The following is a 19,548-nucleotide window of genomic DNA, read 5'->3' as shown; positions in this document are numbered from 1 at the left end:
CTCTTTTAGGCCGTGAAAATAGGCCGTTTCTTTGGGTCCATTCACAACAATGTATGTTGTAAATCTCTGGGCAGGGCTATTATGGGCTGGCGTTGTTAACGGGAGGAGTGCAGAGAGTCTTCTACTGCAATTAAAGTACTTAGGGGCTATTTGTAGATCATACAACCCCACTTTAAAAAAAAATGCTACTATCCCTTTAAATATTATTTTCCAAGAAAAGTGGAATTGCTGCTCTAATCCTCCACGACAAGTCACAGCCAAATGAAGACATACTCCCAGAACTCGATGACGGGGGAGCGCATGCCCTCAACCTCTGTGCAGCTGCCGTTGAAGAGCAGCTGGGCCGAGGACAGGTTCAGTGGGGACGTGGAGGACAGGAGGTTGGGGGGGGCGGCCGACTGGGCGGCGCTGCGGTTGTGGCAGGAGCGGCGGAAGTCCTGCGTACAGTTGGGGGTGTTCCAGGGATGTCCGCAGGTGGCCCAGGGCAGCGGGTTGGTGAAGGAGTGGAAGAGAAAGTAGAGCCCCCACACCAGAATCATAATGTAGTAGGTGTTACAGAAGAACACAATCACCATCGAGGCCAAGCCCAGACCTGGCGGAGAGGGAGAGATGAGATAAGGACAGGAATGTCATTTTGTAAATACAGTATGTGGTGAAGAAGAGTTACGAAAAACCGTATTCAGAGAGATATAAATGTACTCCATGTGTGTGAGGTACATAAACACAGGGTTCCTACACATTTTACATTTCCAAATTCCATACTTTTTCCAGACCCTAATTTCCAGACTTCTCTGTAAAAAAATTCAAATTATTTGTGATATTTGAGTAAATAGATGTGCATAACATAAAAAAATCATGCAATTTATCATTTGTTTTCATTATTCTGAATGTGTAAACCAAATAATTTCCTGGAGATTGTAGCTGGGTATAATAGTGCATACAAATAATTAACCCAAATAACTTCAGATGAGACCAAACCCAGATAAGTATTAAGATAAATATTTTTCCATACAATAGTTTCCATTTTCCATACTTTTCCAGACCCGGAAATGCATAAAATCAAATTCCATACGTTTCCATACTTGCGTAGGAACCCTGTAAACAGAGATAAGTACCTTTGAAGAGGGGTGCGATGTTCCAGGCAGAGACCCCTCCTTGCTTCATGAACTGTCCCAGGGCAATCTCCAGGAAAAAGACCGGGATGCCCCCGATGAACACAATCAGCAAGTAGGGAATCAGGAAAACCCCTGGAACACACAATACACACATTCATCACATGGTACCTGAAGTAGCAGGCAGCCAGATGCTTTGTCTAACTGTGGGAAATACCCACGCACCCAGGAGGACACACAAACAATGATTACCTCTGTTGCCAATGAAAGCTTCAGCAAGGTGTGCTTGTTTCATTGTAAACTAAATGTTATGGTCCTTTTAATAGCATAATAATGGCTAATAGCTAATGGTATCAAATCAATACATTTCACAGTTGATTATATCACATATTATTTGGCTTCTTTCTCTTCAAACAGCAGCTGTTTCGCAACGATATAATGGACAGGAAAAATAATATCACGCAACATCAAATATTACAGTAAAATGTGCATAGATGTTGTGAGACTTCATTGTGCTTCATCACAAAAGGTGTATTTGCTCCATGAATGTGTGTTGTTTATGTGTATGTATGGAAATGATATGTTAACAGTGTTTGTTTTCTCTTCTTTTCCTTGTTTCTTTTAGACGTGATGAACAACAAAGGTTGTTGCGATTACATACAAGTCCTGATATCCTGGTACAGTCCAATACCGAGTGAAGTAAAGTTATTTACAATTTGATAATATGAATGTAAATATGCAAATATTTTCTATTTTGGTAACTGATCACTGTTAGTTGGATCACATTATTCAGGTGTTAGGTTTAACAGTGTAAAGCAAGCAAAGTAAATAAGTTGAAAGTGCAAAACATTCACCATTTTGTCAATTATCTTGACTTTTATGTACACAACAGGCTCCGAATCCTCAGACCACCTTCCCGTTTATATGGTCTCAGAGTTTTGGACTCTGAGTGTTTTTAAATGTTGGGAAATGAAAAGAGACAGAGAGTGCCAGTGTTTTCTATAAATACTCTCCTTTTGGATTCCCCCACTGCAGCAGAGGCTTGTTGTGATCAGGAATAGACAGAAGAAAATCACATGAAAAAAGGCGGCATGAGACTTTCAATTCACAAAATCAAATTGCACTGATTTGGTTTGAATAACAATATAACTGGGTGATGCCACCACAGTGCGCAGATGGGAGGGAGTCACATGACCAGCAGTGACGCAGAGCAGAGAGAGGCTAAGAAGAAAGGAGGGAAAGATGGATAGATGAGAGGAGAGGGACGCGGACGAGAAACTGGGACAACGCTGTGTTAGCGGAGGTACAACAAATACAGAACAGACACACCGAGGTATAAGCCTCGCCGTCACTGCAACTGTGCTATTATTGATTGACAATCTGTGCCTCATTCAGTCCATGATTCTTTATGTCATTCTCTGAGAGCTGAGGGCTGCAGCCATATAAGGAAGCATTCGTGAGCAAGAGTGGAAGAGAGAAAGGGGTGGGAGATCAAGGGAGACACTGAGAGGGAGAGAGAGTGAAAGGGAGAGAGATGCAATAGGAGGCGTGAATGGAATGACTGTAGAAAATGCTTGCACTAACATACCCCAACACGTTGGCTGAACCATTGAGGAACTGCATCCTTAATAGGCTTAAGTAAATCCTTTCTAATCATAACCGGACCAGACACATCGTGCCATATAGCCCAGTTACAAATAAATAAATAAATAAATTCATAATACATTTATCTATTTACTGTCTCTCTCCAGTGGAGCATGTCCTTGATTCAAAAACAAAAAAAAGGTCCGACTCGGAGCTCCAGAACCTTATCTGATACAGTTGTTGTGTTACAAGGTGTACCCTGGGCCGGTCAAGGACGTAAAACAAAGTATTGTAGCGGATGTGGCTCTGCTGACGCCGAGGAGGAGGAGGAGATGACGGGTACGGTCACAGGACTGTTATTGTGCGACACATCCATATGCCTGCTTATCAGGGGCAGAGTGGGAGAGAGAGCACCTTTTTATGCTACATGAGTGCTGGGCAGCGGCACAGGGGGGGGGACTGAGAGAGGCAGGCCATTGTTATATGATACCACAAGGTGGGTATCAGAGCCACGGGTCACAAGACACACGCACACATGAGGGGAGAGGGAGGGCTGAACGAAGTATAACACCCGCATACACACACACACACACAGTCACCCATTCAGTTTCACTTCCACCAAACACCAACTCATAAAAAAATAGAAAAGTGGGAAGGGCAGAGATAAGACAGACCAAGGCTGAACGCTGCAGTCAGGGCAGGTTACTACTGGACAAGCTGGCACAGATGTAATAGGAGAGGATACGTGAAAAGACAAAGGCAAGTCAAATAAAGCCATATACCAGTGAGGGCGCAGTGGGGCTGCTGTCGGGCAACTGGCACTAAGTCCGTCTGTTAACAAATAAAATGAAACCACGTGGGTGCACATAGCTTTTCAGCTACGTGCTCATGGACACGCAGTCCCCTGCTTTGTCTATACCTACTATGTCATGTGTTACAGCATTATGCTTATGCCATGCTGCCTTTTATTGCCCAACCAGGAATATGTGAGTTAATCTAAACTCTTATAAATTGTGTATAAACAAATACCAGAATATAGAATGCATTTTTGTCAAATTGTTGAATCATGATCCGTTTCTTTAAGCTGCACAGCCACGACTACATCTCCCAGTGTGGTGGAAACTAAACTGAATCATTAAGTTGAGAGACACGCTCCTTGGCTTCATTTCAAACAACATCCATCACAAATAACAACGGGAGTAATCTAAGGACCGCTGCACGGTGGTGGTGCAATATGTGAAAGGTTTGTGTACATGAAGAGAGAGAGAGAGAGAAAAAAAAACATAACGCAAGACAACCTCACTATTTATCATGAGAACGACTCTGTGAACTTTGCTTGCACAGTTACATTTTTTTTACTCATTTATCGTTCTTTGAAACTATCAGGTTTCAGATCAGTGTTTCTGAAACAGGCCTATAGGGAATCCTAGAAAAAACATTTCATATGTTTACAGTTCACTAGTAATCATATGTTAGAATAAATCTATATGTATATAAATATAAATATAATAATATATTAGAATAAATCCAGTTAAATAACTCATAAATTAACTTACTGTATATATTATAATGACTAGATAACTTGATAGATAAATTCAAGTAATAATGACTAGATAACTTGATAGATAATTTGTGAATAAGGGGTGGGAGTAAATAAGTTTTACTTCTTCCCACTCCTTTTCGGATATGAAACAAACAAATAAACAAAACAAACAAAAACAAAAAATCAAATTACCTTTATTTTCAATTTTTTTTTTTTGTTCATATGTTGTTTTTGCAAAGTTTTTATATGTTATGTCTGTCCATTTCTGTATTATGTTTTATTTCTTTTAACATGTCCGAAATAAACTTAAACTAACTAACTAACTAACTAACTAACTAACTAACTAACTAACTAACTAACAGTGACATTAATCAGACAGCGCTCCTCGAGGCTCACCTCCTCCATTCTTGTAACAGAGATACGGGAAACGCCACACGTTGCCCAGGCCAACGGCAAAACCCACGCAGGACATGATGAAGTCCATCTGTCTGGTCCAGGTCTCTCTCTCCACCACCGGCACCGCCACGGCCCCATTCCCGGTCCCGGCCGCGGCCCCGTCCTGGGTTTGCGGCGGGCCAGCTCCTCCGCCCTCACCACACCCCGGGCCCGCTCCAGGCACGGGCACCAGGGGGCGAGCCGACCCCCCGCCCTCCTCCTCGGACAGGGTCCCTGCTTCCAGCTGGGGGAGACTGATTTCACCTGGACAGGGACAGAAAAAGAAAAAGATGAACAAGGGGTCAGATGAGATGAGGAAGAGGAAGAGGAACAGATTACAAGAGGAACTGAGGAGACAAGCGGGAGGACAACTGGAGGCAGATAAGAGAGGGAATCGATAACTTAAAATATCTTCACTCTTATCAGAAAAGACAACAGACTATTAGTCGAACAGTCATATCTAAAATATTCACATTCACAACTTTAAGTCACACGTCAGCGATGCAATGAATGGAAGAGGGAGGCTGACTGTGCTCCATTCATTACAATTACAGCATCAGTTCAACCTTAGCCAGTTATTACCGACTTCCACCGAGCCACAACAGGGCTGAAATACTCTGTCTCACTGTAGTTTTGTGTGTTAATTGCCTTTATATAATTATTATTTGGGACTACATTCATGTTGCTGTTGCATCCCTGTCTCATGGACAGTGATTAGTGTGCTGCGGTACAACACAGCAGAGGTCAGGGTATACTGTATATATCTCCAGCTCCTCTGTCGCTGACTGAACGGTGGTGAATGAACTCACGCAGGCAGCTGCACGAGCACAAATAAACGCTGCCTGCCATGTGTCACTACTTCGTTATTGCCATCCCATGATATCAGTGCTGTGGCCGCTCGGCGCTGGATGCAAAGCAAAGCAAAGCAAAGCAGCTGAATCCAGATCAGAGCAGTTTGAGGGGGCGTGTGAACAGAGGAGGGGAGAGGGAGAAGAAGAGTGGGGATGGAAGGTAAAGGATGTCAGCATCCACGCACGGTGCAACTTAATGAGAGAGGATATAGCTACCTGTGGTTAGAGATCATTATAGGATGGCTACACAGTACACACTATGTGATCATTTAATGTTTATCCAGAGAGATTACTCCAAAGGTAAAAGACAATAAGAAGAAAATCTATTGTTCTTAGACATGAATGGAGTCTATGTCATTACTCACATGTCAGTAGGAAACAGGCTGGGGTTGACTGAACATGAGTCATCTTACTCTGCAGCCATAGCAAGCTAAACGATGATGCTCTCATAATAACTGAGGGGGGGGGAGAGAAAAACTTCACATTGACTGATCAGGGGCATAAATCTCTCCTGTACTGCACAGGGACACGTGTTCAGCATGAATATTAAGCTTGAATATGACGTCTCTGTTCTTGTGTGGTGTGTGTTTAGATCTCCTAAAGGCGTATTTAGTATTTATGATGTGATGAAGAGAGACCCAGACTGAGGCAGGCTGAGTGCAGCTGGTGGTGTCCCCCACCTCAATGCATAATATCAAAGCAGCATGGTGGTTGTGTTTTAAGCTAATGGTTGGATCATATTGCACATAATAATAATAATAATAACAGAAATAATGAAGCAGTAGAGGTCATTCATTCAGCATACTCACCTTGGCTGCTCTCTTCCAACTCAGGTGACATATTGTTGGGTAGCGGCACAAAAATATTTTTTATTTTTTTTTATTTTTTTACAAAAAAAAAAGAAAAAAGAAAAAAAAAGGCAAGCTGGCTGTTGGTTTGAGCCAAGGAGCTGCTGAAGTGGCTTTACCAAGGCACCCGGCGGGCTCGAGAGGAGAGCGACACGGGGTCGTATCGCCTCGGTTGTCGGCTCTGCGAGCTCCAGTCGTCGTTTTGGTTTTCCGAGTTTGTTATTTCGCCTTCTTGAAATAAAAAAAATCGCAGTTTTTGTGATTATCACACGGTGGTGGAAAACCCTCAGCTCAAGAGCCAAGAGATGGAAAAAAAAATTTCACAAAAAAGCGCCGCGGTCACAGTTTGAGCCCTGGACAAGGAGGAGATTCAAAAGCAGTCGACGAAGCACTTGAAGGTAAGCCTGAAGAATCTCATGGATAACAGTTAAATGAAAATGATAATGCGCCTTAACGGGAAGAGATTTCTTTTGTTTCAACAGCCCCCAGTCAGAAGACCATGAACCTGTGTACGTGATGCCGCCGCGGTTCGACCACCAGACGAAGAATGTGATCCGCTGCGCTGCTGCTCCACGGTCCTGCGCTGCGCTCCGCTCCGCTCGCCTCGCCGTGACGCCGGACGCAGCGCTGCGCTCCCCCCGCCCTCCCCCTCCCGCCGCCGGCTGACGTGATTGGCTGCCGCCGGCCCCAGTGCGGTGGGTGCGCACAGCATCAGCAGCAGCAGCAGCAGCGGCAGCAGCACAGCTCAGTCAAAATTAGAGGAGTCGCAGCAACAAGGATGGGTTTATTTCACTTGCATATGTCCTTGACCTGATATCACACAACTAACTGCAGATTTAAGAAGAAAAAAAAAGAAAAAAAGAAAGGAAGAAAAAAGAAAAAAGAAAGCCCAAAGCGGCGTCTGATCTGATGATGGCGTTTCGCTCCGTTTATTTGGTCTATATTTCGAGGACGAGGGCTCCCTCCCTGCTTGGGGACTAGTAGGACTAATGCTCTATCAGGCAGTGCAGGATTAAGCTGATGGAGATCCCCAGAGCAACATAAAAATGCTTTTGTGCCCCTATTGACTCATCATGCATGGCAGTTTCATTATTGCCACCAGCTGAAATGAGTTCATCAATTTACCTATTGATTTCCTGAAAATTAATTGGCATTCATTGATTGATTGATTAGTGGGTAGTTGAAAAAACAAACTAACAAAAAAACAAAAATCAAAAATTCACTTGTACCAGTTTCATTACAGTATTTACTCAACATATGTGTTTTTGTTTGTTTGTTTTTTTACTGTCAGTTACATAATAGTGATTTTTCATTAATCTTTGACATACTGGGTGCAGGAATCATCATTCTCTCTTCCTTGACACACGTAGCTACACTCACAAAGTGCAATTTGATAAACCACAACTTTAAAACCAATGAGGTATAAATTAGATCACAGAATTACATAATCTCTCCACAAACTCAGGCTACATACACGGTAGATGCCAGATGGAGAAGCTGTCATGGTTTTTGTTTTACTTCACTGGTGCAAAGTCCTAACAGATTTTTTGACAGAGTAATCAAATATTTTACACCTATATTGTACGGAATAAACCAGGGTCTTTAAAGGTTTTACTTTTCCAAGTTGGGATTCCTTTACTTTGCTCTCAGGAATGAATTATGGAAAGCATATAATTATCCTTAAAGCATAGTAAATGCCCTTATCAACTCATTTTATTTTTCTTAATTTCTACTCCACTAAATGTATCAAACAACTGTATTTAATTGAATTTAAACTGATGAACAGGAAAATGCTAGTACACAGTATAGTAGCAAGATGAGAGGCGGCGTTCATGTCTGATGATTTACTTTGTGTACATTCTGGTGATTATTCTTTTCTTGTTTTAAATGGTTCACTATACAGTCGTTGTCACTGCCACTTTACTCACAAGAGGCAGCATGTGGTTTCAAGTGTGTGTGTAAGTGTGGGTCCTTCACAGAAACAAGTGATTGTGAGGTTAAAGGTGCACGCTGCTGATTCTGAGCGTATATTCAGAATGTGCAGGTGCCACCGCCTCAGTGTTTCAGTTATATTCTTTCGTTTTTTAATGTTGGTGGGCTAACTGTGGTGGAAACAGCACTGACAGGAGGATTTTAGTGCGACAGTTGAACTTCAACACAATTATCACAATTCCTGAGGCGAACTAGCTCAAGTTCAACAGCGGATTATGATGCTGTATTGGTTATTGGGTGACATCTAGTGGACATGGTCGATAGCAAGAGATTTGCATGAATGATCTCACTGACACCATTACTTGTAAAACATTGTTTTATATATTTCATAACATAGAACAAACACAGTGACAAATTCAGTGCAACATCAAGCGGTAATAAATATGTTTTCCTTTAATTTAAAACACCAAATGGTGGTAATAAATAACACTCAAATAAATACTCTCAGACAAATAAATAATTTGGACTTGTGAGGATAAGAAACACCTAAGTTGGAATATCAAACACCTACGTTTGTATTACACCTGAAGGACTGGGCTCCCACAGCCAGTGTGATAAGTGATCTATTTGTCCAGTTTGCATTTTCAGTAGCAATTTAAATAAATTTTCATGATCAAAGCTCATTAACTCAGAGAGCAAAACCTGAAGAGCAGAACAGACAAAAAAATGATCACATGAAAATATCTCACAGATCACAGATGAATATTATTATGATATGGCTTTTAACAAAAGACCTAATTCTATAACAATAAATAACACTATGCCTAGTGAATTCAAACGGAAGGCAGGTAAGCAGGCTTATCTCTTACATAATATGTGACTGCATCTTCTCCGACTCACATCACAGTATCCACAGGTGTCTGTGATTCTGAATAACTTAAATAATTTTAAGGCGCAATTTAATAAAGAACGGCATTCACTCTGTTAAATTCATATATTGTTATGTAAATAAACAAATCTTAGGGAAGCCGATGCATCTGCCCACCTTACGTCTATATTGTGTAAATCTATGTCAAAAATTCACCAGACCTATAGGAATGACTTTAAGTCAAGGTAAATATGCAGCAATTACTGAAAGGAGAAAGTATCTGGGGATGTTATTTTGTGCAATGTCCATCTCAACTACAGCATCTGAGATAGTGGGAAGGTCTGTCCAGCTCCACTGGCTTCCATCGATAGATACAAAGACTACTACTTCAACTCTTTCCGTTAAAAAAGCCCAGCTATAAATCCTGGTGGAGGTCACTGTGTGAGAGAGTCTGGTAATGCTCCTCCATGGCCGACTTAGCTCGATGCCTCTGAGCCACTAGTCTCTGGTAGCGGGCCTGCATTTGATAGTCTGGATCCACATTTACCCAGCTGTTGGCCACCCACTTCACCCCACGCCTGACTGGGCAGTCGCCATGCAGGGAATACTCATCTAGCTCTCCCATCCAACCTACAGAAGATACAGGAAAACAGCATTTAAGAGGGAGGAAGGAGTGCAGTAGCTGCTGGAGAGAGGTGAATAAGGTACACAAATTCATAGAAATGTCAGCAACCAGCCACCAACAAAAACCTTAAGAGATTTTGTTAAGATTAATCCTTAATATTTTCATTGTCCAGGCAGGTCTCTATGTTGTTGCTTCATTCGAGCGCTTCAGTAACCTAGATTTTGATTGTGGAAATAGGTTATCCCTGGTCACAGGAGTCACCCACTCACCCAGTCTCGTACAAAGCTGCTCTGCTCTCCCTGAACCTAATTAGGTAGATTAATCATTTCAGTCCAAATGGGTATGGCAGTCACAACAACAACTCTCTTCAAAAGAGATGTGTTAAAGAAAACCAAGAGCAGAGAGAGAAGATGAAATTGAAGACAGACGTTGTAGAAAAGGAGAAGAAAAGGGCAGAACAAGTAAAAAGTCTTATTTAATTTGTTCCCCCACAAGCTCCAAGTCCATCATTGGGCTGGATCAGCTAAGACTGGAAAACTTTCTTTTTCAAATTCTGAAACAGATTCTTATTTCCCTCAAGTCCTTTTCTCACACGGATCACATACTTTATATGGGTGACAAATTTTGGGTTCAAAATGAAGCAGAGAACTTGCGTTAAGTGTGTTAAGTTTCCAACTCTGCAAGGTGAGAATTCAGGTTGGGGTTTAAAGAGGGCACTTGCATGTCGTGTTTCCCTGGATTCAGGACTAAAATGATAGAGGCATGAGGTTTGATTTAAATGTCTTCCTATAATAAAACAATAGAGCACATTAGATTGTGTGCTTGGAATAACCAATGCCTTCTGTTCTTACCTCTACCGTCAGAGAGATGGTTGTACCAGAGGAGTGCCGTCCCTGCAGTAGGTTTTATTCTTAGGTTCCCTCTGCCACATGTCCCCTGGGTGTCTGTCAAATCAACTCCATCCTGGACCAGCGCCTAGGACACATGAAACTGTAAACAGCGTGTGTCTAATCATTTGTTTTTGGCACACTGTGTTCACATAGGTGTCAGATTCCTTGTCATGGTTCAGCATTGACTGCATCTTATCGGCAGTATTCAGGTCATGCACAGTTGACATCATTTCACGGCGACAAAAAAAAAAAAGTAGGTTTATGACTGCGGTCTGTGAAAGCACGCTCACCTGCTCTTCATAAGTACGATTGTCTGCCACAGGAAAGGTGGTCTCACCACCATCCTCTGCAGAGCTGAGGTAGAATGACACTGTGAGATACCTGTGATAAAACATGAAAGAAAGTGACAAAAAGAGATGAGAATGAAAAAAATTCTCTCCCAATACACAGACAGAGATGTTATTTTTTATGTATCTAAACTGGCTGAAAAGACAATGACAACAAAAACTAAGAAGTAATCCTTCTAGTAACAGAAATTCAACCTTATAATGATTAATTAAATCAATAAGAGAGGTGTTTTCCCAACAATTACACCTGATTGCAAAACAAAGAGTAAAGAGTAAGTCATAATCTTAATAAAGAAAATATGTCTATACACCATATTATTTCAAAGTCAAGGCGATACTATGAAAACCTGCAAAACAATCCTGCACATGTCATACATACTGTACCTGCAGGAGACCTCTGTGAGGACAGATGTGTTTCCTGCTAGTCGTGTGTGCGCACAGGTAGTTTCTGACTGAGAAGGGCTGCTGTCATGGTGGGCATCACTGAAGTCTCCGTGTTCGTAGCGAATCACTTGCAGTGGCTCACTCAGTTGAACGAGTTGAGAGGGCAGACGTGTCAGACCGATAAGTCTTAATAAAAGAAGTAAGAAGGTAGTTATGTACAGTATATTATCAAAAATGAATGTATGGGTTATTAAGTGTGTGTCAAAGTGTGCGCATGTGTCGTTACCTGTTCCTAAGGGTTTGCAGCACATGGTGAGATCCCAGGCCTTGGAAAAGCCATGTCTGCTTGCTCCTCTGTCTGAACTGACCCCGGAGCTTCCCACTTTGCTGTTGTCCTGGACGTTGGGATCCATCATACACACGCCTAAAATCCTCCAAGGTCAGCATCCCTTCCAAGAGCATAGACATACACATACAATTCCTTATTGGACTGTTTTCTCACCCTCATATAGCTAAGGTACAAAAGTAAAAGTTAAAATGCAACCGTATAACTGCAGATACAAATCGAGCCCTGTGAATTAATTGAATTCACGATTCTGACTCAATTTAATCTAAACTTTATTTCCTGCAGTGACAATTCAGTGACCGGGTAGGTTGACAGCTCTCCTCTCTCTTTTCCTCCATTCCTTCCCTCTTTGTCCAACCGTATGCTGTTACTCTCAGCTGAATGAATGTCTGGCCCCCACCACTTCCCCTGGGAGACCGCGCCCCAGCCGCAACAATAGCTCTGGGGTGCCAGAGAAGAGGTGATCGGGGAGGGGGTGGGTTGACGAAAGAGTGTGGAAGTGGGGGTCGGAGGGGGGGAATACAGGGGATCCGGGGGAAAATTAAGAAAAGGGGTTGGAGAATAATCAGTTTTTAATGAGATAGGATGAGGCACATCCGGACTGGGATGTGTACAACGCCTGGCACAATAGCATCAGGTCAAAACGGTGTCACCCCTCTTCCGGCCTTGCCACTCTGAAACTTGCACGCAATCGCAGCTACCGCCTACCGGTCAGCCACTTACTGTACACTTAGGAGTACAAAACCACTGTAGAAACACTCACACAAATAACAGCAAGAGATGAGTCCAGTAGATTTCTTTTTTGTACATTTAAATTGGAGATGCTCATCTTGAACTATTGATTATTGTTAAGTAATTGTAAGGAACTCTGAAACTAAGTATTTTAAAGTTGTGTTTCATGCAGATATCAGATTAGGACAAACTTAAACAGGGTTTATACAGGAATCTTGAAGTTAATTCTAAAACCTTTTTAAGACTTTTTCAAGACCTTCTCAACATTTTTTAATACCTCACCGCCACTTCAAGCTGTAACCATTTACATCAGTGACACTTTTAACTGAACAGTTTTGGTTTTTGTGATAAAGACTATAGACCACTATGATACAACAGAATTCAAAAAAGGCTGCAGGATAATAAATCAAAGGCAAAGTTTATCAAAAAAAAACATTGCTCAACTCTCAAAAAAACCAAAACAACAATCTTCTTTTCTTTTTCATGAACCGGTTCATCTTTGTTTTTTAATAAAACAAATAAATTCACACACTTCCGCAATGTTTTTAGGACTCAAACTCTTGGACAGCTAACTCGGAAAAAATACCTTCAGTATTCAAGACTTTATAAAGTCGTGAAAAGACTTTTTAATACTTTTTAAGGGTCTTAATTTTCCCCAAATTGATTTATCACCTTTTAATACTTTTTAAGACCCCGCCGATACCCTGTTTAATATTAGTAGTCACATCAGTATATACTTTTGGACCTAAAACTAAACTTTTTTTTCCCATTTTCAGATATGTGCCTCGGCTTAATCAGGGTTCAGAGATTTTCCTTCAACAGTTACATTAAAATTATGGTTAAAGGCTAAATTCATCAATGTATTCCATTTCATGATGCATTTAGTTTCAAGTGTCTCACACATTTATTTCATGAGAACACATGGGAACTTAACCCATGCTCCCTCCTAAATGGGATCATTCAGAAGGGCCTGAAATGTACTGACACACTCAAACCACATCAGCACAAACCTGTTGGACGAGCTTCCAGACCGCTGAGTATCTGCCGCAAGTTATCTGGGCTCAACCATGTTCCATCTCGAGAACGTGAGTGACTCAGTATCTGGAGGAGAGACCAAAATGTTTTTCCCATATCAGTGAAAGAACATAAAATGTTCCATCAGTTCAATTATTCATTACTTAGAATTGATTTTTCCTGGAAATCTATTTTCCTAATCTCCCACAGCTGCATGGCGTATGGATACAAGATGTTTCTATCTTTTCACCTCTTGCTTCTGCAGCAGCCCGTCCTGGTTCAGGTCCAACAGACTAAAGACCTCCTCTGTGCTGAGAGAAAGTAGTGGCTGGTTTGACTCCTCTTGTCCCTGGCTGGGTGCTGGTGCCTGGCTCTCCATCAGACCCTTGAGCTGAGCCAGCTGCACCACCACACGACACTCCTCCTCTGACAGGAAGCCAGGGATCTCTGACAAAAACAGGAAAAAATGGCAAATGTTAGGACGAGTGTTGCCTTGGATATACATAATTAAACGATGCCAACAACTTTAAAAGATCCTGATTTGAAAAAGATTTATTTCACGTACCCAAACTAATCATGTGATACACAAAATTAGTTTTTCCATTGCAATTTACATGGAGTCTGTGAAGTCTACATTTTCCCAGAAGAGACTGAAAAGTGTATCCATCTAGATATTTTAATCAGTCAATTTTAAAAGGACAGATGTCCTATCAAAGGGATTGGCTTGGAGATTAGGTCGGGCTAATCAAAAACATGTCAAATGTGGCTGAAAGTCTGGACTTGTTCATAAAAATACCTGTTGTGCATGAGTGTCAGATGGACACCAGTAACCGTTACTGATCTGTGCCATCACTTTAACTCACATTTGTTTAAAACATATGACCCAAGTTTCTCAAATCTTCTCACAACTCCAACTCCAAGTGTAATGGAACTCTGTTATACCTGTAATTATACCTTGAGTGAGTGATTTACCTTTAAGTGGATTAAAAAAATGTCTGTTAACAGTACTGGCTTGATCTGTTGGGACTACAAAATTGATTACTTTAGATTGCCAAACAAACCTTCTCAGAGTCAAGGGGCAAATCTGGGACACTTTGATCAGTGTCTTCAAACGATTATATGATTAAGTCCTTAAAAAACAAGACATGTCCCAATAAAACTCTCTGTAGAGTCAAATATTTTTATTGAACACAGACGTGAACTGAGCAACTTTTCAGTATGTCTTATTCCTGAAATAATCATAGCGACATAACTTGTTAAAAACCAACCTCTATTACTTAGTTGTTTTAGTAGGCGTTTAAGCACCAGAACTCTGGGGACAATAAACATAGATTCACTCAGTGAGTACAAGCTATTCTCCTGTGCCATTCCCCAGTGGGTCATTTGTGGTATAGCTTATCCTACAAGGAGGTTTAATTAGGTAGAGGAAGGTAGAAGCAGTGCAGGCTTCTGAGACTCACTAATTGCTGATATCAATTACAGCAAAATAGTAATAGTATCAGAATTTAGTGTATTCAAAACTATTTTATACCTACTCATTAGGTAATAAATATTACTCCAAACCATTATTTTTCTATTTTAGCACCATGTGTTTCAGGTTTGTGCCTTTACCATTTGTTTTGGTTGAAACATTGCTCCACCACTTCATCTTTTCTATCCGTACTCTTAATACCCTAAGTGTGAAGCCATGGTGTTCCACGGTTTGCCTCCCAACTATCCATCCATGCCCGTCAGTCATGACCCCTCTTAATAAAAGGCTTCCGGCAGGTTTGCCTGGCCGTACAGTAGAGGCCTTGTTTGTCACCCGTGTCTTTTACACTGTACCCACTTGGTTAATCCCTATTGTCCAGTCTAGCCTCATTAATCTGGACAACTGATATGAATGAAGGGGGACCGAGCCTCTCTCTCTTCTCCCTCCCACCACTGTCTCTCTTTCTCCCCCGGAAAGGAAGTGACCTGCTTGTCTGAACAGGAATCAGGCCACGGCTACACAGCAGGACAACACCAATTTTATTTGTGTCCTGAGCTCAAGTCCACACACACATATAATTGAGCAAACAGCTTGCTCTTCAGTTCATGTGTGTGTTGGCACGCAGATCTCACATGTTCTGTCACTGTGTACTTGTCTACTTAATATTATGGGCATCCTCAGTCTCTCCGAAGTAGTAAACATTCATTAAAAAAATCTGATTTCTCCCATGTAGCAGCAGGAGTGGATGTGAAAAGAAGTGCAAAAAGCAAAGAGGTCAGGGCGGGACAGGGTAGTTAAGTGTGGGTTGGAAGAAAATGTGGGATGAAGGGGTGGAGGAGTTTCACCACATGAGGGCCAGTCTCTTCCTCAGTTCAAGCTGTGGGGATGGAAATGGCAGAAATCCAAAAGTATCCAAATGCCAAATCATCCACATTACTAATTTTGAGCTCTGTCAAAAACACTTAAATCTGCTTATAAATGCGAGTGGATCCGCATCTCTAATAACGTTTTTATGTGTGCCCCACCCCTTCTCTGCTGTTCTCTACACCTCCCCTTACCCCTTCCTATGCAAATGTCATCACTGCCCAGTATAAATACACCTATTCTACCATCCTCTCCTGCACTGTCACACAGGGGTCTTTTTCACTCAAGAGACACACGACAGGATTTCTCCTTTTCAGCTTCGGTCTCAGGATGATTTCAGTGCTCTGTCTTCATTTTAGCTGCAGAAAGTCCTCCCATCCAGCCTCTTTACTATTTCTCCTTCTGCTTGCTGGGCTAGGCAGCACATTAGTGCTTGGTCTGAGTGCCGGTGGAGTAAAGCCAGGGGTGGAGGGACGAGCAAGGGCTGAGGGTAGGATTAGATCTGGGGTGAAGGACAAGAGCTTGGACAGGGCAAGTACTGAGGGCAATACCGAAACTGAATATGGAAATACTCGTGTTTCGAGACCAGGAGCTGCAACAGGAGAGGATGATGAGTTGTGGGGGGACCCTGGTGCTACCGCAGGCTTCAGGTCCATGCTTTCTATAGGAGAAGGTGGACTGTGGGAGCCCCGAAGTTCTTCCCGATGTGTGCCCATCCCGTCTGGCATGGCCTTGTGCCAAAACATTGGTTATGACACAATGAGGATGCCCAACCTGCTGGGCCACGAGTCTCCAGCTGAAGCTGTGCAACAGAGTGCCAGCTGGTTGCCACTACTGGCCAGAGAGTGTCACCCTGATGCCCGCATCTTTCTCTGCTCTCTCTTTGCACCCATCTGCCTCGACAGGTAAGTATCACCCCATGTACATGTCATTTGACTCATTGTATTTACTCATAATAGCTTATTGTATACTAGATAAACTTTCTATACAGTGGATAGAGACTGGACAACTTTATTAATGGGGAAAATTATTCAAATGACAAATGATAAAGTTGCACACCAGCAGGGTCATAAAGGGTTAACACCCTTTTGAAAGCTATGCAAAGTGGCACTACTCTCTGAGGAAAGGTTGTTTCACACTGAAACCAAGCCATTAGAGCACTATTATCTCCTTTTAGTCACATTAGCACTTCTCGGCCGAGAGAAAGGCAAAAAAGCAACCAAATGGCATCTAATCAAGTGGTGTTTGTTCCCTGCCACTTCACTAACGATTCAAATCCTTTCATCTATTCAGTGCTGCCCATGTTCCCTCTCCATCTCTTCTTTATTAGGTTTATATCACCCTGCAGGAGTTTGTGTGAATCTGTACGGGACAGCTGTGCACCGATCATGAGTTGCTATGGATACCCCTGGCCAGAAATTCTGCGGTGTGACCAGTATCCGGCAGACCATCTCATGTGTATCTCCTCAATCACCAACAGCAGTGTTCAAACAGGGGGACGTAGAGGTAAGAAATTGACTACATGGACACATAATTGAGCTGACTTAATCTAACAACCCATTCATTAAGTGGTTTGACTATTTCAGTGCCTCTGGCGAGCTGTCGAGACTGTGAGCTGGAAGAGGCTTCTTCCACAAAAGATACTCTCGAGACCTTTTGTAGGAGTGACTTTGGTGAGTATCAATATTCTTCCACCTTTTTGCTTGATTATATATATTTTGTATGCAGTTCAACTCTAAACAACAAGTGTTTATCTGCTTTCTTCCCAGTTGTAAAACTGCGTCTAACACAGCTGAAGTATACTCCAGTGAGCCTGTCTCAGTTCGCATTGGCTGCAAAACTGGACGTTTTGAAGCACGGGCCTCTGTTAGGGGGGCAGGTCCGCTCCCACATCGAGCTGTGGCTGGAGAGGGACGCCACTTGTGTAAGGAACATGACAAGGCACCAGCCACGAGGCGGCACCTTCCTTGTGACAGGGACAGTGCAGGCAGGGCGCCTGGTGGTCAACAAGGCTTACGCCTGGCAGAGACGAGACAAAAACCTGATGGCAGCTGCACGCAAATGGAAACATCACAGATGCAGGAGCTAAGATTATGTGATAAGTGCAACAAGCATTAAACTGCTACTGTTAGGGAAAGCATAGAAATAGCATACACAATTTAACCATAAAACACAAAACAAGTGTAAATAAAGCTTTATCTAGTCTTTTCAAATCACGTTAAAACTCCTGTGATTGTGGCAGCAATATTATATAAAACAGGAACTGATCAAGTACCAACACTTTCTCTAAGGCAGTGAGGGTAAAAGAATTAAAACTTGTTTATAAGAAAATGTACATATCTGTGAATTTTAAGTAAATATTTCTGGTCTATATTTGTATGACTTTGACAGTGATTAAACTTTGTGCTCTACAGTAAACCCTGATGAAATGACATTTATTCATAACTAGACTACCCTATACTTACCAAATAACAGAGGTTTCAAGCTTAGTGTCTTCATCTCGTGCATTCTTTCTGGCACAACGGACACCTGCTGAACATGACCCACCTGCAAATGTAAAACAGAAGCAATCACTGCATGGGGATTCAGGCAGATAACACTGCTATGGTGGCTCAGATTTCAGTCAGATTTAATTTAAAGGTTGGAATAAAAAGGTAGACAGCTAAATTTGATTCATGGTTTTACATTGAATTGTGGACATGGGAATAAGTAATGAATCCACAGTGACAAAAATGGTTATTTTTTTCTGTATTGGCACATTGTGGAGTATCTTTACCCGTATCCCCTCAATGCGAGGGAGACTGAAACTCTGACTGTAGTCCTCCACATGCAGCTCTCCGGGAGCTTCTGGGGCAGGAGGGGCAGGGTGGGGCAGGGGGCTTCCTCCCTCACCGACTGAGGCCGAGGGGGCCGCCGCATTACCACTGACAACAAGGTCCCCGGGTCCGTTGTTGTAGTGCACGTAAAGCAGCAGGGCGATGACGTTCAGGATGTAAACATGGAAGAAGACCATGACCACGACGAAATAAGCCCTAGAGCAGACACTACTTCTCTGGACGTGTAGCCGGGTGACGTTAGGGCGAAAAGGGGGGAGGTGGTTGTAGGACAGAGGTTTATCACCCTCATCATCATCGTCATCATCTTCCTCCTTCATAAAATGCTCTTCAGCAGCTTCCATGTTTTTTTCAATCAAATTACTGCAAATCAAACGTCGTGGGAACACAGCCTGATAACGTTAGCAAACCTAGCTAGCTAGCTACGGGGTGAACACACACACTACACTACTGCAAAACACTGGCTGTTTCGAGGAAAAATCGACGATGTCGTCTTTGCTGCTTTGACCCAAAGACACGGAGCAGCTCGGAGAGAGGAAAAAGCAAGTATGCCGCCGGTCGTTTTCTCTGATAAATACATGTACCATCATTAAATAAGTCCCTTTAATCCGCTGCTAGCTAAGCTAACCAGGCTGGTGCGCTGCCCCTGACAACCTGCCTAACAACAGGACGGAAGAGCTGACGACTGCAGAGGGGTCGATGTGTCGGGGCTGACAAACCGTTAGCGCCCCCTAGAGGCCCACACGACAGAAACCCACTGACTGACTTTATCAGTAGCCTACTACAGTAGGTACAAGTGCCAGTTTCCTCGGCATTGTCTTCCTGCTCTGACACATCCTCCACCAAATCACTATCAACCTCCTCCTTT

General features: G+C 42.5%; 3 protein-coding genes across 4 annotated transcripts in view; 1 reads left to right on the top strand and 2 right to left on the bottom strand.

Moving 5' to 3' along the window:
* Positions 1 to 19,548, bottom strand: part of LOC146984767 (sodium- and chloride-dependent creatine transporter 1) — a 29,696-nt gene that overhangs the window by 8,869 nt on the left and 1,279 nt on the right. Inside the window, exons 1-4 of one of the 2 annotated variants that reach the window (XM_085782187.1) lie at positions 6,335 to 6,922; positions 4,636 to 4,938; positions 1,116 to 1,247; positions 274 to 592 (exon numbers count right to left, since the gene is read on the bottom strand). In XM_085782187.1, coding sequence (XP_085638313.1) covers positions 274 to 592; positions 1,116 to 1,247; positions 4,636 to 4,938; positions 6,335 to 6,365 — 785 coding nt within the window. In that variant the 5' untranslated portion in view covers positions 6,366 to 6,922. Of the gene's footprint in view, positions 1 to 273; positions 593 to 1,115; positions 1,248 to 4,635; positions 4,939 to 6,334; positions 6,923 to 19,548 lie in introns of those variants that run through there. The other variant, XM_085782188.1, reaches the window with a different exon arrangement.
* Positions 8,670 to 19,367, bottom strand: LOC146984768 (transmembrane prolyl 4-hydroxylase-like). The gene is made up of 9 exons (XM_085782183.1): positions 18,623 to 19,367; positions 18,312 to 18,393; positions 13,762 to 13,958; positions 13,508 to 13,598; positions 11,706 to 11,868; positions 11,420 to 11,605; positions 10,979 to 11,069; positions 10,650 to 10,773; positions 8,670 to 9,803 (listed from the first exon to the last, which is right to left on the bottom strand). Exons 1-9 carry the CDS (start codon positions 19,022 to 19,024, stop codon positions 9,589 to 9,591), a joined length of 1,551 nt encoding a protein of 516 aa, XP_085638309.1. The 5' UTR covers positions 19,025 to 19,367; the 3' UTR covers positions 8,670 to 9,588.
* On the top strand, positions 16,104 to 18,262 carry LOC146984769 (secreted frizzled-related protein 5). The gene is made up of 4 exons (XM_085782184.1): positions 16,104 to 16,751; positions 17,177 to 17,352; positions 17,433 to 17,519; positions 17,616 to 18,262. Exons 1-4 carry the CDS (start codon positions 16,177 to 16,179, stop codon positions 17,933 to 17,935), a joined length of 1,158 nt encoding a protein of 385 aa, XP_085638310.1. The 5' UTR covers positions 16,104 to 16,176; the 3' UTR covers positions 17,936 to 18,262.

The sequence above is a fragment of the Trachurus japonicus genome, chromosome 7 (genome assembly GCF_045865225.1).
Source record: "Trachurus japonicus isolate A0001 chromosome 7, Traja_1.0".
Lineage (NCBI taxonomy): Eukaryota > Metazoa > Chordata > Actinopteri > Carangiformes > Carangidae > Trachurus > Trachurus japonicus.
Note: the sequence above shows the minus strand (reverse complement) of the source record. Positions and strands in the feature narration are given on the sequence as shown.